The 18,240-nt window shown below is 44.7% G+C and overlaps 1 protein-coding gene across 2 annotated transcripts in view; it reads right to left on the bottom strand.

The window, feature by feature from the left end:
* GRIN2A (glutamate ionotropic receptor NMDA type subunit 2A) overlaps positions 1 to 18,240 on the bottom strand; it is a 470,775-nt gene that overhangs the window by 7,328 nt on the left and 445,207 nt on the right. For both annotated transcript variants that reach the window (XM_074322873.1, XM_074322871.1), the window contains one exon: positions 1,023 to 1,261. In XM_074322873.1, the coding sequence (XP_074178974.1) occupies positions 1,023 to 1,261 (239 nt within the window). The remainder of the gene's footprint in view (positions 1 to 1,022; positions 1,262 to 18,240) is intronic.

The following is an 18,240-nucleotide window of genomic DNA, read 5'->3' as shown; positions in this document are numbered from 1 at the left end:
GTACATCACAGAGTTGGTCTGTAGGTTAAATGAGAGGGAAAGCATAAAGCCCTTACATGGTGCCAGCTCTATAAAGATAAGCATTTTCCATGAATTACGTCACATGGGCCTTTCTTATGGCAACACACACATGCCATGTTGTGCAGCATGAAAAGAGCTTTTCTTGTATTGCACGTGAGCTCACTATGGCATGTTGGGTGGAACGCGTGCTTTGTTTTCTGTGTGATGTGTGCACATTTTCTCATGGTTCTTCGTGTCTGTGTTTCATTTTTGGCTCTGCTGCATTGCCCAGGCTGACTGTGTTTTGTCAGGCATGCGTACACATAGCATGGCGTTGTGTGTAGGTTGTTTTGTCATGTGCGTTCTGCTGGAACGCATACACTGTAACGTCCTGCATCAGAATTTTAGTCATGTGGTAGCTATAGCTTATCTGAGTGTTGGGAATGGAAGCCACAGACTGCTCTGTTCGGCCACATGGTGCTCTGTGGTGCTTTTTCAATGGAATCAGTTACTAATATTTAAAAATCGAAAAGTCTCACATAAAATCACATGACCACTTTCTCTCTTACACAGGAGGTGACCTGATAATACTGGCTCTGCATTCCCTAAGACAAAACTGAGCAGGAGTTGAGGATGGGCGGCCCGCTGTAGGTAAGCATTGCGTCATCTGTCAGCGTTCCCTGCGTCCTGTTCCCTCACTGTGACACCCAGACTCAGCTGCCATTTTTCATCTCATCGCTGCTATTTTTCTCAGGCCCAGCTTGCGTCACCCATTCCCCTTTCCTGTCTGCTTTCCACAGTCGCCTGGGTTTGCATGCCCTGGCTTACGGATACCCAGAATCTGGATGCCCTTCCGATAAGCCCAAGGCGGACTGGTACACAAGGGGGGGTGCACAGATCCCCACCCCCGTCTACCCCCCCATCCACCCCCGGCCAGGAGTCAGGACACCCCGGTTCTCTGGAAGCCCCATTCTTTCCTGGACCTCTCGCCACATAAGGATGTAGCCGCCAAGGGCACTGACCCTGCTGATGGAGAACAGCAGCCCCGGCCGGTCGGAACACACGCCCGTGAAGCAGAAGCGCAGCTTCCAGTAGAAGAGGTGCTCCCAGATGAAGGTGATGAGGCTGAGGGCCATGGCGGCCGCCAGCATGTAGAACACGCCCGCCATGTTGTCGATGTCCAGCTGGCTGCTCATCACCTCGTTCTTCTCGTTGTGGCAGATGCCCGTGAGCCACAGGGTCTCCAGCTCCTCCATCTCACCTGAACAGAACACAAGACCCACAGGCAGTGAGCAGCAGGGCGTGCACTCGGGGCAGACACGTGTGTGGTGTGGGGGTGGACGGGTGTGACTCCTCATGGCTGAGTGACCTTAAGGCAAATCACAGAGCGCCCTGCTTTGCGTCCGCTCACTTGTCGAGCGAAGGGAGTAATGGAACAATATCTACGTAATATTGTTGCAGGAGGATGAACTGAGATAATGCATAGAGCGTTGAACACAGTCCCCTCCCTTTTTTTTTTTTTTTTGCTTTTTTTGGGTCATTTTGATTATGTTCTGCCCATGCTGTTTTTCTTATCCCTACCCACAACACGCACCCAAGCCTGGAACGGGACATGGGATAAACTGGCAGCGTGCGACAGTGGGAAGACTTGCAGTCCAGTTGTGGCTTTAGCCCTCACTAGCTGTGTGACTTCAGAACCACAGTTATCCTGTCTGTGAAATGGGTATAATAGCACTGCATACTTCCTAGGTCTGCGGTGAGGACTAAATGAGCTCAGGCATGCAAAATTCCCGAATGCAGGAGGTTCTGGTCAAGAGCAGCCTTCACGGATTGCTGTGAAGGAGAAAAGCCCGGGGCAGTGCCAGGCACACCGTCGCTTGCAAATATGTTAGTTTCTTCTTTCCTCTTCCTTTAGAACATCCAGGATTATTCCAAAAGTCACCCATAAGCGGTGCTCTTAGGGCAGAAAGCGCTCATTGAAAAGAGGCAGCCCAACCAGCAATGAATGGCCCTTTGCAAACTGAATACCTCCCCACTTCAGTTGGCCTTTAAAGAAACAGGTGGGGTTCTCAACGGGAAAGAAAGAAGTAGTAGGCATGCTTAGCATTATATTGTCTCTCTTTTATGTGCACTTTATCCAGTTACCATTTAGGAGGAAATTCTCTAATCGAAATGTCTAGCAATTATACTAAATGTCTAGCAATTCACTAAACTATGGCACTTACACTATAATTCAGCCTCTAAAAACTATCCTTCGAGGACAGTGAAAATCAAGGAAGATGCATCTAGTGTTAAATGGAAGGTAGGACTATATATACCGGGCGCCAAAAAAATGCAGACACATTTTAAGAAAGGAGAAACTTGTATTAAAATTGTAATACTCAATATATGCCGATAACAAAAGATGAATACAAGTCATATGAATACATTTTTTTGGCACCCCCAGTGTATATGATCTGTAAGATGTAATAAGAGACATACAGAGGGAAAAAAAAAGCCAATACTCCACGTTCATTTGATCTCTTTTGAAGAAGTTAATATAATGATTTAATGATTGTTCTCATGTTGCTCTTTTTTAACTTTTGTGAAATCTGTGTGTATTGCTTTGGGTTTGTTCTCACTCTTGACTGATTTGGGAACACAGAAATCTAAGTTGACAATTATTTTCCCTTGAAGATGCTATGAGTTTTCTTCTGATTGAGACTGCAGGTGTTATCAGAAGTCGGTTAATAATCTAATTGTCATTACTTGCTATGCAATTTCTATTTTCTGTCTAATTGCTTTTGAGAATTTCATTTTGCCTTTGGTGCGGAGTTTAGGTGGGGATTTGTTTTATTTGTTCTGCTCTGGGCTCAGTGTGATTCTTCAATCTGATAACTCATAGCTTTAATTCTGGAAAAATCTTACCCATTGTCACTCTGCATATCAACTCTCCCATCCTTTTTAAAAAAATAATAGACTTTATGTTTTTAGAGTAGTTTTTTATATACAGGAAAACTGAGCAGAATGTGCAGAGGGTTCCCGTATACCCCCTTTCTCCATCCCCCTCAGTTTCCCCTATTACTATCCGGCATTGGTGGGTACGTATTTTACAATTTATGAACCAATCTTGATATATTATTATTAACAAAAGTCCACAGCTTACATTAGGGTTCACTCTTGGTGTTGTATATAGTTCTGTGGGTTTTGCCAAATGCTTATTGTCATGTATTCACCATTACAGTATGATCACACAAAACAGTTTCGCTGCCCTAAAAGTCCCCTGTGCTCTAACTATTCTTCCCTCCCCATTCTCCATCCCAAACCCCGGCAACCACTGATCTTTTACCTGTCTCTACAGTTTTGTCTTTTCCAGAATGTCATATAGTTAGAACCACACCGTAGGAGGTCTGACAAGTTTGTTGCAAACTTGTTGCAACGATGTTGCTAACCTTTTTTTGATATCAGAGGGATTATTCATGATGAATTTGTACCAACTGGACAAACAGTGAACCAAGTTGACTATTTGGAAGTGCTGAAAAGGCTGCATGAAAAAGTTATACAACCTGAACTTTTTGCCAACAATTCATGGCTCTTGCATCACGACAATGCACCAGCTCACACGGCACTGTCTGTGAGGGAGTTTTTAGCCAGTAAACAAATAACTGTATTGGAACACCCTCCCTACTCACCTGATCTGGCCCCCAGTGACTTCTTTCTTTACCCAAAGATAAAGGAAATATTGAAAGGAAGACATTTTGATGACATTCAGGACATCAAGGGTAATATGACGACAGCTCTGATGGCCATTCCAGAAAAAGAGTTCCAAAATTGCTTTGAAGGGTGGACTAGGCGCTGGCATCGGTGCATAGCTTCCCAAAGGGAGTACTTTGAAGGTGACCGTAGTGATATTCAGCAGTGAGGTACACAGCACTTTTTCTAGGATGAGTTCGCAAACTTAATTGCCCGACCTCGTATGTAGCCTTTTCAGACAGGTTTCTTTCACTTAACAGTATGTATTTAAAGTTCCTCCATGTCTTCTTATGACTTGCTAGCTCATTTCTTTTTATTGCTGGATAATATTCTGTTGCACAGATGTACAGTTTGCTTATCCATCACCTGCGGGAGGACATCTTGGCTGCTCCATGTCTTGGCGTTTAGGAAGAAAGCTGCTATAAACATCCACGTGCAGGTTTTCGCGTGGACATCATTTTTCAACTCCTTGGGGTAAAGAAGCATATTGCTGGATCGTATGGTAAGACGGTGTTCTAGTTTCGTAGGAAACCACCAAACTGGCTTCCAAAGTGGTCTCACCACTTTACATTCCCACCAGCAGCGAAGGAAAGTTCCTTATGCTCCACGTCCTCATCAGCATTGATGAGCGTTGTCAGCGTTCTGGATTTGGGCCCTTCTAATACGGGGGGTAGTGGGATGACATAGTTTTCATCGGCAACACCCTAATGACACATAATAATCCTATCTTTGTTTTTTCTTCTGAAAGTGTTGTTTAAAATATTCTGGACCTCCTCATCCTCTCCTCCAGGTTATTAACTTTGTTTTAATATTTTCCATTCTTTTCTCTTTCCTGCAGTTAGATGATTCCCAAAGAGCTATTTTCCAGTTCATTTATTCTTTCATTAGTAATATTTAGCTTCGTGTTTCAGTTTCCATCTATTTTAATTGTGACGTGCATCTGGCTCTTTTAAAGTTCTGCCTGTTCTTTTTATCATAATCTCTTCTTTTGTTAGGATTTTTAAAGCTTTCATACATTGCATAATTTCAAACCTTCAGTCTTTCAGATTATTCTCTGTTGCCCCCCTCCCTTCTCCCTTAGTTTTGGGGGTTTGAAATCTTCTGTATGTTGTGTGCCGGCTCTCATGGTGGATTACTTCCCTGTGACATTTGTAACTTTTGATTATGGGCTAATCTTCAGCTGACTTGTTCTCTCCCTCACCCCCAGGGGTGGTCCAACCACACTGGGCTACAGAAATGTCCCCACAGCAGGGTTCTGGGTTTGCTTCTGCCATGGCTCCAGGGACTTTCAATGTACCAGTTTTGGTATAAAATTTTTTACTGTAATTACTGCACCATTTAAGTAGTATGCCTTTAGACCTCCACACTCACTAAGGTTTTAGTTTCTCACTCAGAGCTTCAAACAGATGGCAAGGCTTCTTGTACTTTCTTTGCTTTGATGGACATTTTTTCTAATCTCCTTTTCACAGATGTGTTGATTCATTGAAGCTCTCAGATTTATGCAGTGGTATCATTTTCTACTTTCTTTGCATGATTCAGGGACCCCAAGTGGACGTTAGAGCCCTGGTCTCCACCCCTACTGCTTATAACCCCTTAACTGCCACACCTCAGCTCAAAAGCACCATGAGAATATCACCTCCTCCTCTGTTTCTGGCACCTAAAAATTTCCTTTTTCTTTTTTTTTTACTTTGTGCATTTTGTGTGTGTGTGTGTGCACATGCTTTAAATCTTGCATTGTAATGTGTCTGCAGCATGAAGAGGTTCGTGTCAGCAGTTTTCCATTGTACTATAGCCATATATATGTGTGTAACATTTGTCATCAGGATTTTAAAAGCATACAGATTTATGGAAAGAAATAATAGGAAATACATTCCTTTATAAGTTCTTCACCCACAAGGAAGGGTGCTGGTTAATCAGTGATGCAGGCAAAGGGATGAGAAGAGATATCTTGACTTCAAGTCCTTTCCTTCCAACAGCCTCCAGTGCTTTCACAGTCACAAATGTCACGGGAGACTCTGGCATGTCATCTCATTGTCTCCCCAACACCATCACCAACGTGTCCAAATTCCTCTGCCGGCTCTGTGCCTCAAGACCTACACTATTGCTTCCTCTTCTCACAGAAACACTAATGTCATCCTTTAAAAAATTCAGTGTGCTGTGGACTTTCCCACTCCCTTTGGAATTGGTGACGACACACACATACAAAAACAAATGGGTCTTTTCACCATGTTTGGTCCAGTTCCTAGCACCTCTTCCTTTTGGTGTTGTCCCAAAGACAGGCACATTCACCTGCCTGTAACAGGGTCTGTCTGGGTAAAAGAAACATCATCTGACCCCTTTCAGGATGTAAATATAAAGATTTCCCCTCTGCCTAAACAATACCTCTCTTTGAATAAGTCATCTGGTAAACCATATCTACATCCTGAAAGGAGAACAACATGCACATTTCTCAATCCCAATTACAGCTTGTTCCAATCATTTTCCACTAAATCATTTCCTGCCTTGTGGCTTTCTGCTACTCGTGTACTGAACTGTAGTTCAAATACTTCCTTATTTCTTTTTTAATTTACTCGAGTATATTGTAATCTCCTTGAGGGAGATCAAGGACCATGTTTTATGATTTTGATATTTCTCATGGCCTGCAGCACATCGTAAGCATTGAATCATATTTTCTGTTTCTTTCTTATATCCCCAGGTTTAACGTGGGCAGCACTGCAAAAATGTGCGGATATGCTGGGTGAGTTTTTGTGCCATATAAATAGAGGAAACACGGAGCAAAGGGCACTTGCAGTGGACTGGAGAGTAAAAGGCTGGGAAGTAGGCATGTCCTCAGCTAGCATGAAGCAGCAAATGTCATTTTTCCAAGGAGCAGCAGTATGGTGTTTATTCCACTGTCAGTTCATCCATTACAAAGAGTCCAGGATCGTGGTTGGTGTGGTCTTGTGAACTGGAGCTGGTAATGGGACAATTAAATGTCTTTCCTGTAGCAGAAAGACATCTTTCCCTTGCTGGAAAGACGAAAGCTAAAAGCTCTCTGGAAAGCAGACAGAGCCTGGGCAGCTTTGGGTCTGCAGACAGGCCCCTATCATCTTCCTCTCTCTATCTGAGAGCTCTCTCCCTCTCTGTTTATGCCTGTAGTGACAGGACGCTCATGCGTACTTGAGAACACCTTGGCATCCATGGAAGTTACACCTGTTCCAAAGTTCTTCCTATATCTGTCCTCAGGGAAGAAGACATTGCCAGCCGCAAGAAGACTCTGCTGGCCTCTGAGTTTCATGCCGTCCCTAGGAAGGCTGTGAGGTCCAGAGCGCACGGCAGGTGTCAGGTCTCTCCCTTCCCGAGTGTCAGTTAAAAGGCAGAGTGGTGGGGCTTCAAGAGGTAGGAGCCAGAAAGATGTAAAATCAAAAAGGGAATGGGAGAGAGTAATTGAGACAGCACTGTGTGTGTGTGTCTGAGACCGGCTTCCATTAGCTGCTTGGACGACGCTGCAAGACGCAGCATGAAACACACAGAATGGGTCAGACCAAATCCTGTACAGAAAGGATACAGACGGTGCACGAGCAAGAAGTTTCTCACGTTATCCATCCCCTCATTTACAAGGTATTATAGAAACCATGGGTTTCACACTCGCAAAAGGCAATGAATGAAAATTCAAGTAAATCAGCAAATCACAAGAAAGAATATTTCAGGCGGAAAGTACTAGAATGAGTGACAAAAGGGAGTGCCCCTTCACTGAGGGTTTGGGGAGCATGTCGAATCACCCTGTAAGGCCTCGACAGCCACAGGCGGTAGTATGCGAAGGAGACCGCCTGCATTCCACTCCCACCCGCGATACTTGTTACCCACTTGCTCTTAATCCGGATACTCCTCTTATCTATCCATCCACTCACCCACTCATTTATCTATTTTTCTATTCTTTTATTTAACAAAGTTACACAAATTCTATTCCCTTTCAGGCGTGTTCTAGAATTTTCAAAAGAGTAACCCTCCTACCAACTTGACATGGCCGGTGCCATCATCACACCCATTTCATAGATGAGGCACAGAGACGTTAGGGAACTGGTGCCGTCTCTCTGAGCGCCAGTTCCAACGCGTACCAAATGCATTTGTGGCGCAGAAGTTTCGTTGGAAGTCAATGAGATTGCACACACACGGTGCCTGGCACACACGTACTGCACAGTCAGTATTTCCTGCCTGATGCCAGGGCAGCTGGGGGTGGGGTGGGTCACATGCCCCTTCCTGTCCCCTCACAACTCACAGAGTCTATGAGTCCAAGGATGCATGTCCCGAGAGAAGGCTTAGGCCTCTAAGAAGAACCTGTTCTGTCCCATTAAGAGAAACCAGTTCCTTAGTTGGCCCTCAGACTCTTTCTCTGCATCTCCCCAGGGGCTGCGATTGCTTTGCAGATTAGATTTCATTCTATTCTGCAAGACTGTCTGAGCACGGAGGGGACTGCTTCGGGAAAGGATTTTACAGCATGCAGTGTGGCTAGCCTTCAGACTTTCTGAGCGTTTCTCCCTGAGGTAGCTTGTAAATAAAGTCCATTTTGAATCTGTACCCTTTAAGCTTCATTCAGGGCCTGACAATTTGCTGAACCAGCTCCTAAAATCAGCCCCACATGCACCCTTGCAGGCACACATCTGCGTATTTGTTCCCTTGGTTTCTGGCCACAGAGCCTGACCCTAGGGAGGGATGGTATGGAAAGAAATAGCGAGTGGTTTTGAGAAGCAGGGGTTGAGGTCCTGCTTCATTTCTAGTCAAGAAAACGAACGCTTTTTGGTTCTCTGAAGACCTCATCTGGTTTTGCCTTATTCCCTCACGCGTTCATTCAGTCACTCATTCGCTGAAGAAAAGAACATTTCTAAAGCACTTTGCATGTGGTCAGCATCTCTGTATTTTCGTGCAGAGATGGGAACAACGGTCTTTGGCCCCTACGCGCTCAGAGTCCAGTGGGAGACAGTCACGCAAACCAGTCAGTAAGGCGAGCTGAGATGACTGAATGTGCGCAGGGCTGGAGGCAGGAAGAACCATGAAGCCCCTTGAGATCAGAGTGTGGCTCAGAATTTTCCGATAGAAGAAATGATCAAAGGAGGGGCCTGAAGGGCAGGAGCCCGTCGCAAAGGACTCAGCTTTCATGCTAAGGAGTTGGGGGTGTCCTGGGAACAGTGGGGCCACTGGGTGAGACGAGCTGAACTCTTGGTGGACTCAAGGCCCTTCAGCTGCTGTCCATGCTACGTGCGAGCGTCTCCTCACATGTGACATGAGGCCGGCTGCTACAGGTGGCATATTTGAACCATGGTGCTCCAGGGTAGAGGAGGGTCACCAGGAAATTCTACCCCAGGAACACAACTGCTATCAATCAGTCCTGCTCCCAGAGGCAGGCAGAACATGCAGATTAAACTCTCCTGTTCCTAGGATACGTAATGATTGGGAGAAACCCACTTGCAAAACAATGGCTGACAAGGGTCCATTGTAAATTGTCATCAGTATCACCATGGCCCATGACAACCTCCTCTGGATAGACTATCAGCCACAAGATATCGTGCTGAAAACCTGGCTCAGAGGTCTCGGTCTCTAGGAATTCTTCCCTGAATGCACAGGGATATTGGTAAGAGACCACAGTTTCTCCTTCCATGATATCGGGGTATCTTGTCAGTAGAGACTCCGTCACACTGCTTTTATATGCATGTATAACTGTCGATTGCTTTTATATCCTCCCATTGGGAAGTGAATTTATTCAGGGTGGGGATCTTGCCTTATTCTAACTGTAGTCCCAGTCCCCGGCGCAGGGCTTGGCACACAGTAGGTGGACCCATAAAAGTGTGTTGATTAAATAAAACACCAGGCTTCTCTCCCTAATTCGCTTGTGATCCGCTGCTCCGAGAATCAGCAAGAGCCCAAGAAAGAAAGAAAGAAATCCGTGAAGCCGCAGGCAAAGGGCTCAGGACGAGTTTCTGGCCGACGCGGGGGTGAGCAAGTTCTAATCAAAGTCTTAGCACCGAGTCCGGTGTTTCCCCACGGGGCCACTGCCTGCGTCTGCAGCCGAAAGATGTCAGCGTGATGCTCCTACTGACCCATGAGGGTTCGCTGTGGACACCGAGAGGGGAGCTGACCCCATTTCATGTTTCATGTCTTGCCCAGGGGTTGGGCACTCTGGGTTTCGCAGAAGCCCGAATGGAATCGGAATGGCACAGGAACAACATTCTTTGTAGAAAATCTAGGGCACCGTCACCAGGAGGCTCATGTTCTCAATAACAGATTCGGCCACTGTGAGCTCTGAACGGCAGTCCTGGGAGTGAGGACAGCTTGGGGTCTGCAGGGTTGAGGCCAACTCTTCTCCTTGCCCGGTTGCCCTGGACGGACGCTGCTGGTCAGATCCGGGATGTAGTCTGTCGCCTTGAAACAGAGTAAGGTCAGCCAGACCATCTGATCACTGATCTTGGAGGCTTAGCTTGATTAATTCTAAACTCTCGCGTCTAAGTCAGGTGACCTTGGATCTAGAAATAAGAGCCCTTGAAGCCTAAGGCCTTTGCATCCATGACCTCTGAGGCTCACTGAACAATTTGCTGGAGAGGAAAAAAAATACTTTGGGTATGGGGGGTGGGGGGAGAGGAACAGTACAGGATTCTGGACACAAACAGACTAAAATTGGAAGCTAAATCTCCCTTATTTAAATGTCAGAATATTCCATTTCTGTATACTGCTGAGGAGTCACAAAACCAAAATAAAAATAGGGCTAGGCTTAAATGTATCCAGCTAGATGCAGAGACAGGCTATCTTCAGCATAAATGTTCCACCTTCCCATTGAGGTCTCAGTTCTGGCAATGGAGCTCAAGTGCTGCAGAATTCATTGTGGGCTGTCGCCATCTGGCTGGGATTACATAGGCCACGTGATGAGCTGTGCCAGTCGGAGACGGGGAAGGTTATGCATACAGGTCCCCAACCTGTGTCTCTTGAAGAAGAAAAAGGAAAAAGAGGAGAGGGAATTGGGTACCTCCCTCCCACGTCAGACAATGTCCATGGTCACAGTTTCCCATGAGAGGGTGGAGTTGGCAAGAAATAATTCTCAGGAGTATGACTGTAGAAAAATTACAAGAAGTCCAGGAAATGCTATGTGTAACAGGCACTTCCGGAGTCTGCTTCACCAATTTGTCTCATACACAGAGAGAGGGTCAAGTTGCCATGACTTAAAACGCATACACATCTGTGAGTATAAATGAATTCAGAGTAACTTTTCGACAATGAACATTTTCTCAATCAACAGTCCTCAGATTCCTGTGACTTATCAGGTGAGAGTACGAGGAATTTTAGTATCACAAAGGGGTTGTTGTGTTTTAAAAGGCTGTAGAGACGGGAAAAGAACAGAAAGGGAAAACGGGGTGGTGGTTCTCCTCTGGCCGCCTCTCCCTTTGTCCCAAGTCAGAAGTAGCAGACGGGGCGAGACCCTGGCTAAGAAGGCAGGCAGAGCACATGGAGGCGGGGAGGAGCTGCATTCAGATTCCAGCTCAGGAAAGTAGTGGGGTAGACATTACAGTCTTCTTGTCTCATTCTACTGATGACGCAGCTGAAGTCAAGTTAGAGGAACCAAGGGACACGAAATAAGGAAGCTGGAAAAGGAATCTGTATCCCTAAATTATTGGCGCTGATCGTACCACAACATCTAGCCACACAGCCACTGAGGAACACACCTGGAGCTCAGTTATACGCGCCTGCTTTACCTCTTTCCTAGAGGGTAGAAATGGCACTCGGAAACTACAGGAACCACATGCACTGCTGGTGGGAACATAACGGGTTGTACTTTTCCTGAAAAATTGAAGTTTCTACTGAAGTGGAGTGCATGCACACTCTATGACCCAGCAGTTTCATTCCGAGGTATGTTTCCAAGCAACTAAGTGCCTCCCTGCACCCAAAATGTGCAAGAATATTCAAAGCAGACAAAAATTAGAAATAACAAAACTGTCTTATCAACAGCAAATGTTTAAATAAATTGTAGCATATTCATACAATGCAATACCATGCAGTAATGAAAAAGAATGAATGCATTAATATGGATTAAGGTCGTAAAAGATACAAATGAATAGAACGCTGTATGATTCCACCATTCAAAGGGAGGAAAAACCTATCCATGATCGTGGCAGACAGCATGGTGGTTACCTTTGGGAGGGTGGGGAGTGGCTGGAAGGGACCACGGGGAGCTTTTTGGGGTGCTGGTCACGTTCTAGATCTTGATCTGGGTGGCACTTATACCGTTGTATAGAAATTAATGGGACACTGGGATTTGTGAAATATAATGAATGTATGTTACAGTTTATAGAAGGCAACAAAAAAGAATGAGTGACACACTAAAGGTGTAAGGTATTCTTCCATTTTGGGGTCAAGAGAGGGAATAAGAAGGGAAGTGGATAGAAACAGTGTTTCTAAACAGATAAAGAAACACTTTTTTAAGAAATATAAACTTGGTGATGGAAGGAGAACTGACTCTGGGTGGTGAACACACAATGGGACTTATAGATGATGTAATACAGAATTGTACACCTGAAATCTATGTCATTTTACTAACAATTGTCACCCCAATAAACTTAAAGAATAAATTAAAAAAAAAAAGAAATATAAACTCTTTAAACAGAAAGCAGAGTCTTCAAGGATAAAAGGGTATGAGCTATGTTAAATGCCCCATATTGTTGGAATCATTTAAAAATAATTTTTAAAAATGCATTTTGTTTTTCACTTTTATAATTTAAGGCAGAGGCCATCCATCTTTTTCTGTAGAGGGCTAATTAGCAAAACTTTTCAGCTCTACGGGCCATATGGTCTCTGTCACAACTGCTCAACTCTGGCCTGGCAGCACAAAAGCACCCATAGGCACACACAGAGCACAAATGGATGTGTCTGTGTTCCTACAAAATGCTATTTACCAAATGGGCCGTGAGCCATGGCTGGCAGAATCTTGACGTAAGCGATCAAAAAAGGAAACAGAAGGACTTTTTAAAATAACAATATGAACAAGAATAAACCCCAGTTTACGGAGATCCTATTGTTGTTATATCACCCATGACACTGATTGGAGGGGTACTACATCCAGCTGTACAGATCACCAGTCACTCTGAGGTTGGCGCCATTACAACCCCCAACTGAAAGAGGAGGAAACTGGCCCTTCAAAAGGGTAAGTAACTTTCCCAAGGTCATGGAGCAAGTAAAGGTCATTTCTTATATTTGAACCCAAAGCCTTGGTTCTTAGCTACAGCCCATGCGGCTACATTTATCACCATTTTTGTGTGAAATATTACAACCAAAGTTTTAACAAATTATTAAGATACATGAAATGTTCATTAAAATTTAAATGTCAAAATAGTAAAAAGGCTAAAAAAGATGAAAAGACCACTCATATTCCCCATCCCCACTTTCATAGTATTCAAAGGAATGCAAATTAAGGCAACCCTGAGTGAGCACATTGCAGCTCCTAAAATAGCAAAAATAACCAACGATGCTCAATGCTGCTAGATTGTTTTAAACTTGGTCCAGTGATTCATTATTAATTGTACTTTTAGATGGGAACAAACCTTTGGGCATTAATACGACACTATAAATCAAGACCCCTTGAGATATTAACTTTTCAAATTCTACATTTAAGAGTTTGTTACAAATAGACAACTCAAAAGAAAAACAAAAACAGCATGAAGACGTTCCTTCCATCATTATCTATACTAGCAACAACAACAGAATGTTTAATATTAGGAAAATAAAGTAATGGAATATGGTTTAATAATGATTATGACGTTTTATGCAAAAATTAAAATAATCGTTGAGGACCAGATATGTAACAACATATCTACTGGTAAGTGAAAATAGAAGATAAAAGTGTACAAAACCAATAATTATTTAAAGAAATGTGCCTGCAGGTGACAAAGACCAGGAGATAATATATATATTGAAAACAATTATGTTAAGGTAGTGCATTGGGGTGCTTTTATATGTATATTATGCTGCCCTTCCAAATTGAAGTGTTTAAAAAATGTAATGGGGAGGGGTTTGGGGGCCACTGTTCACCCCGTAAATCCTACATGAGGTTCTGAGATATCAGTGTTTGACTTACCAGCAAGCTATTCATGATGTTATTTCTACTCTGATGGTGCTCTGGGCATTCGACTTTCCCGAGTTGGAGCAATTCAGTGCTTGTCAGGTGCGAGTTTGGCATTGTGACCTTGTGCTAAGCCTGGTGTCAGATTGGTAACAAACGCTGCAACTGTGGATCTCAAGGGACCTGTGGGGAAAGTGACTGCAAACGGACGCAGATGAAAACCCTCCAAGCTTTAAGTCAGAGGAGAGTCAATGGCTCTCTGGGATATTTATGGATTTTATCTGTTTCTCATTTTTTCCATTATTATTCCAAATATGTCTCCAGTTAAAATTAGGAGGGAGATAAACAAGTCTAATTTTTATGGTACCATCTGGTCACAGGCCAGTGTAGAAGCAGTTAAGCTCTTTATCGCTAATCTATGCTTAAGATTGACACTTTCTTCCTTTGAAAACATTTGATTTCCGAATGAGTAGTTTGCCCTGGACTTAGTTTCTAGGTCATAGGATATGACAGTTGCTGGGGCACCAAAATGGTCATTATCACTCGCTTTGGGTTTATATCATCAAAGCTGCTATTTTGTGTGTAAATGAGGTTTGTGTGCATGTAAAAGTCATCCACACAGAGAGGAAGCAATAATGAAATCATAGGAAAAACTCAGACTCAGTCAACCCATCACCAGTAATGGTATCTAGCCACACTCCCGGGGATTTCAAATGGGACCATATCCACACACATAAGGGATGAGCCATCGGGTCCAAATCTGGTTCCAGATAGAACTTAATCAATCAAAGCACTCAATCCTCGTCCGCCCAAATGTGGGTCTTTCCATCTTGCTTGCTTTATTCTGATGCTGTTATTTTATGAAACTGAAATCTTTGGAAGTAACAAACACTTTCATGTCTATTTTGTTCTTTTCTGAATGAGGAAGCGTAACCTTGAAGGCTATTGGACGACTTCTGCCATTCATAGTCCACTGCCCATCGCCCACGTTCCTTGCTGTGTGGGTTCCACGGTATTTATTCCTCAGGTTTCCACAATCATCAAGGGCTCTGGATATGGAGACCCAGTGAGCAGCCCCAAGAGGAGGAGGAGGAAGAAAACACCGGGCAAACATCTAATTTCACCATCAGTGATCCGTTGGCCACTGACATTTGTATCCATGACTTACTTGCCAATCAGAGAATAAATGCTTTTAAATGCTAAATATTGTTATTCTAAAGAGTAGTTCTTAAATCTTGCTGTGTACTAAAATCCCCAAGACAGGGTGTAATAATGCCCTAGGGGGGAGAAAATTAGGTATTACATTTTTCACAGGCTCCCCAGGTGAGTCTGATGGGCACAGAAACTCACAGCGTCTCTTAAGTAAAGTAACTGTTAGGGGCAGTACAGCAGGGGTCGTTCGTCATGTTTATATCCCACCACCTGGAGCCTTGAAGCAGCTCAGCTATTCTTCGTTGAATGAATGTCTGCAGGGAGAAGGAATGAATGAGCAAATGGGTAAATATACTGGGGGGCTTTGTCAATGGCACCCAGTCTTTGCTTAACCTGATTAGAAAGTTCACGATTTGCAGATTAGCCTAGCTCAGCCCAAACTGTGATTTCTGCCTTTGAAGTCTCAATTTGATTAAAACATGTTTAGCAAGGAACAATAACTTTCTGAAATGCCAGGGATTATGCAGCTCTGAGGAGCTCTGTGGGGAACAAGCAATTTGGGCAACTAAATTGGGTCTTTGTGAGCCTGGAAAGGCTGCTCTGCAAGCCTATATCGGGCCGAGCATCTGACTCCTCTTAATTACATTCTGTCCTTGTTTCATTCCTTCTCATCTCTGGCTTCTGGGTCCTGAGTTTTCCCCTAACTGCCAGGGTTGGATGGTCTCAAAAATGAGGCCGAGCCTGTTCCCGCGGTGCGGTGGCCCAGGGCATGGACGCGTCTCCTTCTCCGTAGACAAATGGAACAAGTATAGGTCATTTTCCCACCCGCAGTCTCTGCTGCCATGTGATTTGGCCTGGCGTCATCTGTAGGGGACTAATGCTGTCCCTTCCGTGAAGGAGAAAGGCACACTGAGTCTGGATTCTCACTGATCGGCATTTAAACCGCAGCTTTGCCCCTTTCCAGATGAGAAAACCTGCCTTGGATGTCTATGAGGGTATAACAGATAAAGAAGCTGTACTGCAGAATGGTTAAAGCAATACAGAACTGGGATCTAGAGCCCACTTGCCTAGGTCCCCGTCTCAAATCTGCCACTTACGAGCCTGGACACCTTGCTTAACCTACTCGTGGCTCAGTTTCCTCACCTGTAAGCAGGGATTAAAAATCATAACTCATGCCATTTAATCATTGCGAGGACTAAATGATTAATACATTTAAGGACCACGATTATTTGCGACCCATCATTATTCCTCCATAAGTGTTACCTATTATTATAAATGTCTATAAAAATCACAATAATGGGCCGGCCCGGTGGCTCAGGCGGTTAGAGCTCCATGCTCCTAACTCCGAAGGCTGCCGGTTCGATTCCCACATGAGCCAGTGGGCTCTCAACCACAAGGCTGCCAGTTCAATTCCTCGAATCCCGCAAGGGATGGTGGGCTGTGCCCCCTGCAACTAAGATTGAACACGGCACCTTGAGCTGAGCTGCCGCTGACCTCCCGCTGCTGACCTCCCAGATTGCTCAGTTGATTGGAGTGCGTCCTCTCAACCACAAGGTTGCTGGTTCGACTCCCACAAGGGATGATGGGCTGTTCCCCCTGCAACTAGAAAACAGCAACTGGACCTGGAGCTGAGCTGCACCCTCCACAACTAAGATTGAAAGGACAACAACTTGACTTGGAAAAAAGTCCTGGAAGTACACACTGTTCCCCAATAAAGTGTGTTCCCCTTCCCCAATAAAATCTTAAAAAAAAATAAAAAATCACAATGATAATGGTAGCTGTTGAAAGACTTCCATTTAGAGAAATACAAAACTGCCCCTTCCCCTCAAAGGGGTTCTCAGAGTCTCAGCACCTCCCCTCCCCCAAGTCCCCCATCCTTAATTTGGTGTTTATCTCTTTAAACGGGCCAAAGATACTGGTTGCAATAGGGTGGTGCTGAGTCATCTGAGGACACGGGGACCTATGTCACGAAGAACTGCTGGCCGGGGAAGTCAGCCGGTGATAGATTAGACATTCCCGAGGCAGGAGTGAGTCAGCTGGTGGTCTGTGTCTTGCTCCACCACGGAGCCGAGATGGGGCAGTGGACAATCTCAGACTTCTTCAGTCTCATCGGCAACGTGGCGAACGCTCCGTTGAACAAATGCAGCCTCTGCTCTGTGGATGCCCAGGCTGGGCATCGCTGCCTGACTCGTCACCTGGCTCTCATCTCTCTCGAACCTCTCCTCTCCTCTCCTTCCCTTCTTTGCCTCCTCATTCCTCCTCCGTTTTCTTCCCTACCTCTTCCTCCTTCCCTCTCCTTCCTTCCTTTCTCATTATTCTTTTCTCTTTGTCTTGCTCGTGTCCCCTCCTCTTATCTCCTTCCTTCCTTCCTATTTCTTCCCCTCATATGTCTCTGCCCCTCTCGCCCTCCCCGTCCCCCTTACCCCTTCCTACTTCCTTTCTCATCTGAATCTTTTCCCGTCCCTTAGGAGAACTGGACGACGTACAGCTTGAAGGCTTCTCTACTCTCCTTTCTCCAGACGGTCTGAGACCAGGAGTTGTCAGACTTTTGCTAGAAAGGGCCAGATAGTCAATATTTGGGGCTTTGCAGGTCATGTGGTTTCCGTTGCAACCACTCCACTCTGCCACTGTCATGTGAAAGCAGCCACAGACAGTACCTGAATGAATGGATTTGGCTGTGTGTCAATAAAACTTTGTTTTCAAAAACAGAAAGTTGCTGGATTTGGGCCATGGCCAGAGTTTTGGCCATAGGCTGCCAATCCCCTAAGAAAACATTCTTCCTTGTTTACCCACTTGGTCACAAACCATAAGCTCAGTAATAACTTATGATCCGCTCCAGTTCTAAAAACCAGGAAATATATCACCTTGCTGGTTACATCCATCCCAGAGGATTTGTGTTAGAAAGAGCAAGTAAAACAGGGATACAGATTTCTCCTGCACACCAAGTAGATAAGGGAGGGATCTGCCACTGCCTTGCAGTGAATACAGGCTCAGAGGCTGGGAAACACTGTCAGATCAGACAGTGATCTAGTGATTAAAGCCTGTGTCTCTCTCTCCCTAGAGACAGCTAATGTCCTTTCTAAAGAAAATAGCACCCTCTTCATCAGAGAAGATAATTCCATTCATGGATTAAGCCCGGGAAAAGTACATTTGTCGTGTTTTCAAATCAATTCATTTGTTTATTCATTCATTCAACCACTTTTATTTGAGCACCTACTGTGTGCCAGGCTCAGCAGTGAGTCCTGGGGGAAGGAAAGGCAATGAGAACGGGCGTGACA

This window comes from Rhinolophus sinicus, linkage group LG18, assembly GCF_036562045.2.
Source record: "Rhinolophus sinicus isolate RSC01 linkage group LG18, ASM3656204v1, whole genome shotgun sequence".
Classification (NCBI taxonomy): domain Eukaryota; kingdom Metazoa; phylum Chordata; class Mammalia; order Chiroptera; family Rhinolophidae; genus Rhinolophus; species Rhinolophus sinicus.
The sequence above is the reverse complement of the archived record's forward strand: the minus strand, read 5'-3'. Positions and strand labels throughout refer to the sequence as shown.